The sequence below is a fragment of the Gekko japonicus genome, unplaced genomic scaffold, assembly GCF_001447785.1.
Source record: "Gekko japonicus isolate JY-2015 unplaced genomic scaffold, Gekko_japonicus_V1.1 scaffold6939, whole genome shotgun sequence".
Taxonomy (NCBI): Eukaryota; Metazoa; Chordata; class Lepidosauria; order Squamata; family Gekkonidae; genus Gekko; species Gekko japonicus.
Genome location: NW_015176652.1, coordinates 2,286 through 14,732, shown reverse-complemented (window position 1 = coordinate 14,732; position 12,447 = coordinate 2,286). Strand labels below are relative to the sequence as shown.

Sequence of the window (12,447 nt, the reverse complement as noted above, 5' to 3'; positions counted from 1 at the left end):
GGGGGGCCCCTGGAAGGATCGGGGAGGCATTTAAATGCCTCCCTGTGCCTTCCTTGGCCTGTCTAAGGGTCGGCTTGCCCGGGCTCCACAAGGGAAGGCACGATGGTATGGCCTAATATGCTAATGTGCTGCGCTGTCAGGGGTGTGGCCTAATATGCTAGTGCGTTTGTGCTGTTGGGTGTGGCCTATTAGGCTAATGAGTTCCTGCTGGGCTTTTTCCACAAAAAAAGGCTCTGCCTGGGAGTGTGACCAGATGCTGAGTTCATGCCACAATGTAAACATTTCCAAGTGGCTAAATGCTATTAGCCCACTCAAAATTTTACTCTCCTGCCTATTTTAGTTACTTTAGGTCTAAAAGAGAAAGAAGTGATTTTTTTTTGAAAGCTTCCGTTTATGGTTGCCTGGAGAAGACGAATTCACCACGGATGACCAGGCAAACAGCTGCTTACAGGCCTGCTGTTAAGTGCCAGCAATGGCGCACACAAAAAACAACAACCCCAAAACCAGAGAAAACCATGTGTCACAATAGTAATCATTAGGGTCACAGTAATAAATACTCTTTTACAACATTAGCAATTGCATACATTAACCATTGCAATAACATGTGCCAAAATCCTTGCAACTGAAAAAAAATTTGCTATGAAATTGTGTTGTAAGAAATAGGCAAGCTGACCAAGGAGTAGACCCCAAAAGAGACAGAATTGCTGGCTATACTCCTGTTTCAGTATAAATCGTCAGTTGTAGGAAACCTTTTATAATCAATTTGGAAGACACAATTTCCAAAAACTAAACAGTGGTATACAGTGCAAACATCAAGACTTCCATCTTCGTCAGTCACATGACCTTGCGTTGGTAAGTTTGAAGATCAGAGGCACTGTGCAGGTATCCAAGAGATAAGCAGTAGGGTTTCATGTCCAAACGATAATTGCGGAACACACATTCACCTTCCAGGAACTGCCGAAGGGAAAGTTTTTCTCCCCGGCCGCTCTTGCTCCTGCAGACCGACTTAAAGGCTTCCGTCAGCCTCCGGGCTGGAAACCATTATGTTGTAACACAATCAGAATTAAGTGTTATTTTTTTAATGGCGGAAGTCTTCAAACTGCGAATGAAGAATGGGGGGAAAAAACATTGCTGAATTTGTGGATTCGGAAAACACGGGGTGAGGGGACGCAACATTTGCATTTACTCCTGGGGAGGCGCAATTTTTGTGCAGAAACTTTTGCCTAGCCTGATTATTTAAGAACGCCGATGTGGGGGCTGGCTCCGTTGCGGAAATGATCTCTATCTGGGAACCATTAAAAACTCAAAGTTCCTGGGAAGACACAAGAGCATCGTAGCACAACACATTCTAATGCCCCCCCAATACCTCTTTGACATCACAAAAGTATTGTTTCCTATGGAGTTAAGCAGAGGAAGGAAAATACATACGTTATAGCCAGGCCCAGACCGTCATTAAAGTGTCGAATTCTCTGCCAAATAATTTTAAGTAAATGAAAGCATTTGGGATTGCTTTCCTTACTTTGTTTGGATCACCTTAAGTTAATGTTATGAGTTGTTTTTGCTAAAGTAAAACCTCAGCATTCAGGTTAGATTGCCGTGTTGGCACTTTGCGATCAATAAGTGGGTTTTGGGTCGCCGTTTGGGCACTCGGTCTTTAAAAGGTTCGCCATCACTGCCCTGTGCCATCCTATAGCATGCCTATGGCTTAGCACAGGGACTGATTTCGCTCTCTTCCCCTGCAGCCCACTGACCTGCACAGCTAGGCTCCACCTGGATCCTGTGATCCCAAGAATCAGCTTTCCTAAGGTTGGAAGGGACTGCCGGTGTGTGTGTGTGTGTGTGTGGATACTGGGTAATATCTGTGACCATGAGAGTCTCCCACTCAGGGCCGGCTCGCTCACTAGGCAAACTAGACGCTCGCCTAGAGCGCGCTGGCCCTTAGGGGCACCAAACTGGAACCCGCCCCCACGCTGTCCTGGTTCAGCTGCAAACACTACTGAGTATTAAAGTGTGGAATTCTCTGCCAAATAATTTTAAGGAAATGAAAGCATTTGGGATTGCTTTCCTTACTTTGTTTGGATCATCTTAAGTTAATGTATGAGTTGTTTTTTCTAAAGTAAAACCTCAGTATTCAGGTTAAATTGCCGTGTTGGCACTTTGCGATAAATAAGTGGGTTTTGGGTCGTAGTTTGGGCACTGGGTCTCTAAAAGGTTCGCCATCACTGCCCTGTGCCATCCTATAGCATGCCTATGGCTTAGCACAGGGACTGATTTCGCTCTCTTCCCCTGCAGCCCACTGACCTGCACAGCTAGGCTCCACCTGGATCCTGTGATCCCAAGAATCAGCTTTCCTAAGGTTGGAAGGGACTGCCGGGGTGTGTGTGTGTGTGGATACTGGGCAATATCTGTGACCATGAGAGTCTTTCACTGACAGCCCCTCCTGACGGATCCAACCCCAGGTAACTCAACGGGGGCTTTACACGGCAGCTACACCATGGCAATGGCAGAGTCTTCGGCACTGCTTTCCTGGTCCAGGCCCACTCGCTGGATGGATTCTCTGTATTTCTGCCTTCCCAGGGAGACGATAGCTTCGATCTCGTCTGCTATGTCTTGGCGGCCGCTCTCCTTCATGGTGCTGATCAGCCTGTCTATGCAGCCAGGGGTCCTTCTATTTTGCTGTGCCCAAGAAAAGAGCATATCCAGAATCTGAGCTCTGAGGTCTTCCCTGAGGGGGGGAAAAAAGAAAATTGGGGAGCAGCAAAAAGGGCATCATCAGCAGCACACATGAGCAGAGATGTATTTAAACTCAGCCTTTCCATATACTCCAAGCAGCTTAGACTGATTTTAGGTAAAAGTAAAAAAGCCAGTTGAATCCGACTCTAGGGTTGCGGTGCTCGTCTCCATTACCAAGCCGAAGAGCCAGCGCTGTCCGAAGACGTTTCCGTGGTCATGTGGCCGGCATGACTAGACGCTGAGATGCACGGAACACTGTTACCTTCTCACCTATTTATCTACTTGCAATTTCTTGCTTTCGAACGGCTAGGTTGGCAGGAGCTGGAACTAGAGACGGGCGCTCACTCCGTCATGCGGCACACTCGGGTCTCGAACTGCTGAACTACCGACCTTCCAGCCTGTTGTTCAGCATCTTAACCACTTAGGAGGATGCTAAGGTATACCACAATAATAACACCTATTTCATTTTCACAACAACAGCAAAAACCACTGCGACGCACTAACTCATCTAGCAGCCCACGCAATTTCAGCACGTTCAAAACGGCACGAGAAAGCAAAATACATACTGTTAGATCTAGAAGCATCGGCAGAATTCTAAGCAAGTCTATTTCTACTCTAAAATCCCATAAAAGCTAAGCCCTTATGCACATGAATAGAAAAAAGACTGGAAATTCACAACCTTTTTTTGTCTGGTGCTCCAAGTAGATAAATAGGTACCACTTTGGTGGGAAGGTAACAGCGTTCCGTGCGTCTTGGTGTTTAGTCATGCCGGCCACATGACCACGGAAACGTCTTTGGACAGTGCTGGCTCTTCAGCTTTGAAACGGAGATGAGCACCGCAACCCTAGAGTCGGATTCGACTGGCTTTCGAGCAAGGGAACCTTTACCTTATTATCCTCAGTCCTTGGGTCTACATACATACTTCCAACAACCCAAATATTATAGTCACATCTTTCATTCTGCACTCCTTCACAGGGGCTGGATCTGTTACAGGGGGTGGGAGAAAAAGGGAATCTAACGTCTCCAAACAAAGAAGCCGTTAAATGTATGCCTTGCCTTATGGGCTTAATTATTTAATTATGCCTTATGTGCTTAATTATTTGTTTATGCATATTTCTGGACACAAAAAAACTAGAATTCCTGCTCTAGGGAGAGGGGCCTTTCAGGGCTGCCAAGAGCCACCGTGGGCCACAGACAAAGATTCCACCTGGGCCCCCTTGTATGACCCTGATCCAAACTGGATATCGTAACAAAACCAATCGCTTTGCTTGCTGTTACCATGAATCTATAGTCGTAACAGAATCAGCCTGTCTGTCCATATATGTCCATTTATACCAGGTATATCTCATCAGAGAATAAAGCTAGGAAATTAAAAATCGGCCACCCACTTCAGGATGATTGTGGGAGTTCTAGGGCCGAAACAGACAGGCATGGGAATATCCTGGCCCAGGTGAGACACCCACCAATGCTGTTTGCCATGGAAGCGAAGGATCTCCGTGGCAAGCTTAACACATTAGAAAAGTTTTAAAAACTTGCCACCAACTTCAGGACGATGGTGGGAGTCGCGGTGCCAAAAATAAAGGGAATTGGAACACCCTGAACCATGATAGGGAGCAAGTAATAACAGAGATTTTAAGTAACCTGTCTCTAATACTCAGGTCCGCAACAGAATGTACTATACTACTATTAAGTACAGTCTGTTGCCCTGCGGGATAGGGTTGAGTCTGCAGACTTGAAAATAAATGGGACATGGAAAAATTCGGTAGAGGGAGAATATGAAGAGTGGAAAAGAGGGAGAGAAATTAAGAAAAGGAGAGGGAAAGGGTGCTTTACACACTAGCTACCACTACGCTTCAGTCCTGCACAAAGGCTACTCTAGCCAATAAGAGTGCCTTTTACTTTGCTCAGGCTTCCCTGTGCCCCTAGTGGTTGCGGGAAGGAAAATCACTGGAAAGGGATGTGGCTGGATGCAGCATGATGCCGACTTCAGGGCCCCCCCTCCAGCTGCCTCGGGCCCTCCCCAAATTTTGTCCCCCCCCAGTTGGCAGCCCTGGGCCTATTAAACAAACTCCTAAGGATACCATCCTACACCCACCCCTGGTAAACCACTGAGAATGGTTTCTCAATATCATAATGCCCCTATATAAATCAATGGTGCGACCTCATTTGGAATACTGTGTGCAGTTCTGGTCACCACACCTTAAAAAGGATATTATAGCTTTGGAAAAAGTGCAGAAAAGGGCAACTCGAATGATAAAAGGGTTGGAACACTTTCCCTATGAGGAAAGGTTAAGGCGCTTAAGGCTCTTTAGCTTGGAGAAACGACGACTGAGGGGTGACATGATTGAGGTTTATAAGATTATGCATGGGAAAGAGCAGGTAGAGAAAGAGGTCCTTTTCTCCCTTTCTCACAAGACAAGAACTCTGTGGGCACTCCATGAAATTGCTGAGCGGTCGGGTTAGAATGGATAAAAGGAAGTACTTCTTCACCCAAAGAGTGATTAACACTTGGAATTCACTGCCACAGGAAGTGGTGGCGGCTACAAGCATGGCCGGCTTCAAAAGGGAATTAGATAAGCATATGGAGCAGAGGTCCATCAGTGGCTATTAGGCACAAGGTATAGATAGGGACTCTGGGGCAAGGGATGCTCTGTCATCTTGGTGCTTGGGGGGGGGCAACAGTGGGAGGGCTTCTAATGTCCTGGCCCCACTGGTGGACCTCCTGATGGCACTGGTATTTCTGGCCACTGTGTGATGGGTCTTTGGGCCTGATCCAACATTGGTATCTCTTATGTTCTTAATGAAAGGGAGCCGAATAGGGGTTCTCAGTACTGTGACGATCCCTTAGCGCCCCCCCCCCCAGTATTCTAATGCACTCCTCATTTTAAATTCCTACGGTTTCCTTCCTCACCTGTTATTGTATCTTATCTGCTGGATCTGCTGATAGGAGAAGCCCAGATTCAAGCCAATCGTTTGCCATTCAGCTCCGATGCGTCCCGCAATGCCGAGCAGATTAGATTGTGTCAAGTATCCAGTTTCAGCACTCCCCAAATTCAGAGGAGGGAGAGAGAAGCCATTTTTGGCTGTAGGAAGCTCATTCCCCTGAGATTTCAGTTTCTGTTGGAACAGAACAGTTACTCTGTTAATCACGATACATAAAAATGCAAGTCTTCAAAAGCCTGGACTGAACATTGTGAGACCAAAGTTAACTGGACAGTCAACGGCCAACTCTTCATCAGAGCCTTCAGCTGAAGGGGAAAATGATACTGCTTTCAGTGAGCTGGACATTTTTTCTCATCATGGAACTATGGTATAAAACTAAGGATGTAAGCAATCCCTCACAGCTCTTCCACAGGAGCCCTGGGAAGTCCAGCACAACTAATCTGTCGTCCTTTTTAAAATCTGTAAATGGGGAGAATAATCCTTTGCTCCCACTCCCGTTCTACAAATTTAGCTGCTAATTCTTCAGAGACTGTAAAATCTTTCCCTGCTTAGCTCATAAAAAATATGGGACTCAGCAGCAGTGTTCCCTCTAAGCTGAGTTAGTGTGAGCTAGCTCACAGTTTTTTAGCCTCCAGCTCACACCTTTTTGTCTTAGCTCAGGAAGGACGGCTCCAGAGCAAACTAATTTGTGCAGTAGCCAAATTGCCGACTCACAACTTTAATGCCAGTAGTTCACAAAGTAGAATTTTTGCTCACAAGACTCCACAGCTTAGAGGGAGCATTGCTCAGCAGGAGTTTTGACCTCCAACCACAACACCGACAATTATTCTAGACAACCTTCCTCTCTGCCTTTCATTTTAATCAGCAAATAATGAAAACTCCATGTTCCCTTTGTCGATAACATTGGCACCATTAACTACACTGTGGAGCATCATTAAATGGATTTAGCCAAGAACATGTCCAGGCAGTGAGAATGGGAAAAGATGAAAAATGCTTCTCATTATACAGAATCCCTGGAGAGAAAATCTCTATGGTGGTAGAGAACTAAAGGCAAAACTTTTGAATTGGTATTATATTTAAAAAAACTGGGCTTTAGCACAATATATGAGAAATGGAGTCATATAACTAATTATTGCCTACTGCTCTTTCTCACATTCTGACAGATGTCCATAATTTTGCCTTCTGTGCCCTAAGGAAAAGAGAACAGAAGGCTTGTGGAGGGGAGGAATGACACAAATCATCTTTTCAGTGTGGGATTTAGACGTGAGGCCCCTTATCATACTGAGAGAACTCGCCAAACATGAACATCAGAAAAGTGAAGGTACCATATCTTCAAGCCTAGCTCCCTCCGTTTTATTCCCTGACGTGCGATGGCGCCTGTAATTCCCATGACAAAATAAATAGAAAGCAATATGGAAAAAAAAATCAGAACCATCTCCGATCTGAATGATCTTCAGCGTGCAGATCAAAAAAAAAACCCTGCACAATGTGGCTGGGCACAGAAAGGGGAGATGTTTCTAGAAATCTGAGGAAGACCCTTAGGCTTGCATTGAAATCTTAAATTTAAAAAAAAAGAAAGAAAAAATAAAACTAAACATCCCCACCCCCGGGTCAAGTTCTTGTGAGCAATGTTCCCTGTAAGCTATGGAGCTCTGTGAGCAAAAATTCTACTCTGTGAGCTACTGGCATTAACGTTGTGAGCAGGAGATTTGGCTGCTGCATACATTAGTTTGCTTTGGAGCCCTCCTTCCTGAGCTGAGACAAAAATGTGTGAGCCGGAGGCTAAAAACCTGTGAGCTAGCTCACACCAACTCAGCTTAGAGGGAACACTGCAAGTTGTGAGATTACCTCATAAGATCTCAGCAGTTTATTTAGGGTTATGTAGGCAAATCTGGTTGCCTACATAACCCAAAATGGCTACTGCAGTTTTATTTTGAAATCTATGATGATTGGGGGGCAAAGGGGGCAAGCGGGGAAAGAAGTGGAGAGGAAAGGGGAGAACCTGCATAGAAGGCAGACGGAACAGTTGGAGGAAAAGTGGCAGGTAAGAGTAGGAAACTGAGAAAAACAGGTGGGAGGGAAAGAAGCAAGGAAAGAGAAAAGTGTGGGGTCTGTGGAGGGAGCGGGAAAGAGCTAATAGCATGAAGGACAGGACCAATGGAAGGCGCACACACACACACACACACCCCAGTGAGACTTTGCAGGTTCCTTGCTCGCTTAATAGTTTTATCTCTCTGGGGATACTACAGACATGCAAATACATCAAATATGGTATGATACAGTCCTAAATGGTCACTACTGCCTCCCAGTGGTCCCAACTTTTTGAAATAAAAAAAGGATGTCTCCACTTTCCTTTCTGAAATGTTTGGAAAAGGCTTCGTTTGTAATCCCTTCCAGTTTTGCCACGCTACTCCCCCCCTCCCCCATGTAGTCAGGACCAACGCTCCCTCTAAGCTGTGGAGTCTTGTGAGCAAAAATTCTCCTTTGTGGGCTCCTGGCATTAAAGTTGTGAGCGAGCGATTTGGCTGCTGCATAAATCAGCTTGCTCCGGAGCCCTCCTTCCTGAGCGAAGACAAAAATGTGTGCGCCGGAGGCTAAAACACTGTGAGCTAGCTCACACTAACTCAGTTTAGAGGGAACAGTGGTCAGGACACGAGGATTGCTGTCTTTCTTACTGCTTATACTTAGTGCGCACTGCTACAGACAATGTGAAGAAAATAGATGCAGTCTTTTCTGGCATAAAGCACATGAGCAGAGACAGGGGGGAGAAAAAGAGGGTAACTTAATCCAGCCTCGCACACTCCATTGCCCCTTGAGGAATGATTGCCGACTTACAGGCAGCTTGATTGGCAGAGTCGCAAGCCAATGGGAGTTGGGGCCTTTCCTCTTTTTGGCAGCCTCTTCAGGAATGTTCTCTGGAACAGCTCCCCGATAAAAGGAAACCTTCACAAAAGGGAATGTCGTGAGGTGTGCGCAGATTTACAGCGACCAAATCGGTTTGGCAAGAACTGTGTTTTTCCTGGTTTATGACAACACCTTCATTCAGGATGCCACTTGTCGTTTCAGATCAATAGCTCATCACAAGTTCTGGCACTTTATCCCGCTTTTGCTAGTATATTGGACTAAGGTAGTTAAAGGTAAAGGTTCCCTTGCTCGAAAGCCAGTCAAATCCGACTCTAGGGTTGCGGTGCTCATCTCCGTTTCAAAGCCGAAGAGCCAGCGCTGTCTGAAGATGTTTCCGTGGTCATGTGGCCGGCATGACTAAACCCCAAGGCGCACGGAACGCTGTTACCTTCCCACCAAAGTGGTACCTATTTATCTACTTGCAATTTCTTGCTTTCGAACTGCTAGGTTGGCAGGAGCTGGAACTAGAGACAGGAGCTCACTCCGTCATGCGGCACCTTCGGGTCTCGAACTGCTGAACTACCGACCTTCCACAGCTTGCAGTTTAGCGTCTTAACCACTTGAGCCACCGCAGGTAGTTAAGGGCACCTAACTACAGCCACCTTCCCATTACTAAAGATTCCTGCTACACTTTCTCAGTCAATAAGCCAACAGCCAGCGTTGCCATGCAATCATTCAACTAAACATAATTTATACCCATGTTTTTGGTTTGCTGGAACTAGCTATATTTGCATGGTTCCTTGTGAACCAAACCCTGAATTTCTGCAGAGGTACAAGTAAGTGTATTCATATATCAGGATGGGGGAAGATAATGGAGGCTATGAAAAAGGGACCCATCCCCCTTTTTGTAGTTCGTGTCTGCATGTTTTCAAATGCATCTTCAAAACCATAATGCACAGAAATCAAGTTTTGGGGGGTTTGGTTGTTTTTTTAAAAGTTGGGATTCTTGACATTTTGGTTTAGGTGCCAGATCCTGCACACGTTCTTTTACAGACGTCCAGATTCTTTCACATACACAGAGCACAATTCAGAGAAATAAAGGGGAGTTAATCAGTTAATCAATATGATTTATCTGCACTTCTCTTTTGAAATATATCCAGGGAATCACAGAAAATGAAAACTGAATGGAGAATCATTAGGAAATGCATAATATGGAAAGTTATGGATCTGTTAATATATCATTTTACTCAGGGGTCATTTCGTAGAAAAAGAGGTGCAGGAGCTCATTAGCATAACTCATTTGCATACACCACACCCCCTGACATCACCGGAAGTGTGTCAGAAGGCAACATCCACCGCTCAGGCTCCACTGGACTGTTTTGGATTGCTAGCTATTGGGGGGGGGGAGAGAACGTGCAGATCTTTCCTCGCAGAGGAGGGAGAGCTTGTACCTGAATAAAACTTGGTCTTAAAGGTGCCACTGAACTGTTTTGGACTGGGGGGCCGGGGGGAGCTCTGTAACCTACCTGGCTGCTTCTTGCTCTGACTGAGGGCTGATGGGAGCAGGGGGTGGGGCTTGTTGCATGTGCCCACCCCCTGGGCTCTTTACTGCCGGAGCTCCGCTCCTGTGCGCTCCTGCAGGAAATGACCCCTGATTTTACTATATATTTCATGGAATAACTTGCAGAGAGCAAAATGTGTAAAACTCATGTACCTGCCCTTTCACAGCTTCGTTTTTTCTGTCCACTTCCGAAGTAATATAGACTTCCTTCACGTTTTTCAAGTGAGAGTAAAAGCTGAATGAAATTCTTCCATCAATGCAGTCTGGGCGGTCTAAGTTTAGGTTGGAGACAATAAATATATCAAACAATCCGCAGAGAATTGAAGACACAGAATGCCAGACTGATATTTCTAGTGTACCAAACATTATTGCACTGTCAAATGTCAAATATGCTGTTGTGCCGGCAGCTTATCTGGCTTCTTTGGAAATAAACCGTTTTAGAAGGGCCTTCGCCTTGGCAAGGAGTTCTGCACTCCCCTCTGCAGTGCTTGAAGGCAGGTATAGGAAAATCCCCTACCTTGAAAGATTATGTACTTGTCCATTAAGGGAGGTCGAGTCCATCGAGCATATGTTGTTTAGTTGCCCATATTATAAAGAGGCTCATTTGGAGATTATTACTCCATTGCTAGATAAGATTCCTGGTTGCACAAACAAAGTCGAGCTTGACTGTCTTTTATTGGAGAAGGACTCTAAGATCACTTATCAAGTAGCTAGATTTTGTGCATTGATACAGAGGTTACGGAAGCTATCTTTTAAATAGGTTTTAAATGTAAATCTTTTATTTTTGTATATTTTGTACGCTGTATGTTTCTAAAATTTACTATTATAACTACATATATGTGGCTGGTCTAGCGACCGTAATAAATTCTACCACTACTATCCAACAATCACCTTAATCCATTGGGTTGGATCAAGTAGAAAAGCTTACAAAACATGTTGGCAGACTGGGTATTTGTCCTGAAAATCCCCTTTGAAAGTTAGGAGAGCCATGCAAACAATGGATCACAGCATGTTGGACAGGATCCAGATCTAATAGGAGCAGCCAGTTAAAGAACGGAAGAAACTCTATGGACTCCCACACCTCTTGACAAAAAATGTACACAGACCTAAGCAGTGCTACCACAAATAATACTTGCTACACCCTACACCTGCTGCCACCACTGATGCAAGCAGCCTTCTCATTCCCCAGAGACAAATGGCTGCATTATGTACCAGCTAGACAGTGCAAGTAACTTATCTAGATCCTAGATCCATCGGAGTGAACGGGCAGCAACAAGCCATGTATGTTTCTCTTAAGAGAATGCCTGCCCAGGAATTTCCTCTTAGTGCCACACCAGAAATGAGGGAGCAGTTCTTCAGAAAAGCATACATGTTCTGGTGCAGTAGAATTTCATATTTTCAGCTACATGGTCACCATTCCCCTCACTGCTACTCAGATGGCCAAGTGAATACAGTATACACCTGTGGCTTCATGTGTGCTCCTCAGGGCTCTTTTTGTAGAAAAAGCCCAGCAGGAACCCATTAGCATAATAGGCCACACCCAACAGCAGGAACTCATTAGCATATCGGGCCACACCCCTGACAGCACAGCTCATTAGCACATTAGGCTGCACCCCCATGTTGCCAGAAGTGTGCTCATCCAGCCACACCCACCTTTTGCTTCTTATTCTCTTTACCTTGTTCGTTGACAAAACCCAGGGCCTTTTTTGTAGCACGAACTCCTTTGCATGTTAGGCCACACACCCCAATGTAGCCAATCCTAATGAGTTCCTGCTGTTGGGTGTGGCCTATTATGTTAATGAGGTTCCTGCTGGCCGTGGCCAACGTGGGAGCCAGCCGGAACGCCGTTCCTGTGCCTTCCTGCCCCAAAATAGCCCTGGTGCTCCTGATCACTGAATCTGAGTCCAGTAGCACAAACAAACATTTCCAGGGTAGACGCTTTTGTGAGACAGAGCTCCCTTCATCAGACACAACCAGGGAACCTCTGATCACTGAAGGAGCCACATTGGGTAAGCACCTTAAAAGTCAACAGAACAGGTCAGAGGACAAGAGCTGGGTCTTTTGGGGTATAAAGCCAGCTTTACCGCACTTCACCTGCATCGATGTTGATGCCTCGTTCAAAAGCCGCAAAGAACTGCTCTCCTTCAAACATCTCCACCATGTCCGATGGTTCAGGCCCTCGGTATCTATCATGGAGTTTTCTCAAAACAGGATCAACCTATGAGATTGGGGGGGGGAGAGGAAATGACCCCTCGTGAATTTGCAACGCCAATTCATTTTGTAATCCGTTACACAGTTCCAGCGGAAGAACCTGGTTTTCCAAGAGGAAGGCTTCCTAAAGACCGGCTTAGACTCAAGGATGGCCG

General features: G+C 45.7%; 1 protein-coding gene across 1 annotated transcript; it reads right to left on the bottom strand.

Annotated features, from left to right (window-relative positions):
- Nucleotides 1-2,272: 2,272 nt before the first annotated feature.
- On the bottom strand, nucleotides 2,273-12,242 carry LOC107124156 (p53-induced death domain-containing protein 1-like). Its single transcript, XM_015427545.1, has 5 exons — nucleotides 12,176-12,242; nucleotides 10,235-10,353; nucleotides 8,512-8,619; nucleotides 5,645-5,850; nucleotides 2,273-2,725 (listed from the first exon to the last, which is right to left on the bottom strand). Exons 1-5 carry the CDS (start codon nucleotides 12,240-12,242, stop codon nucleotides 2,488-2,490), a joined length of 738 nt encoding a protein of 245 aa, XP_015283031.1. The 3' UTR covers nucleotides 2,273-2,487.
- Nucleotides 12,243-12,447: the final 205 nt, after the last annotated feature.

Bases quoted from the DNA above. Each gene is read 5' to 3' on its own strand.
- LOC107124156 (XM_015427545.1), bottom strand. From the start codon at position 12,242: ATGGTGGAGATGTTTGAAGGAGAGCAGTTCTTTGCGGCTTTTGAACGA. The intron at 8,620-10,234 runs GTACATGAGTTT...CCTTTTGTGAAG, and splicing joins ACGAAGCTGTGAAAGGGCAG to GTTTCCTTTTATCGGGGAGC. The intron at 5,851-8,511 runs GTAAGTCGGCAA...CTGTTCCAACAG, and splicing joins CTCTGCCAATCAAGCTGCCT to AAACTGAAATCTCAGGGGAA.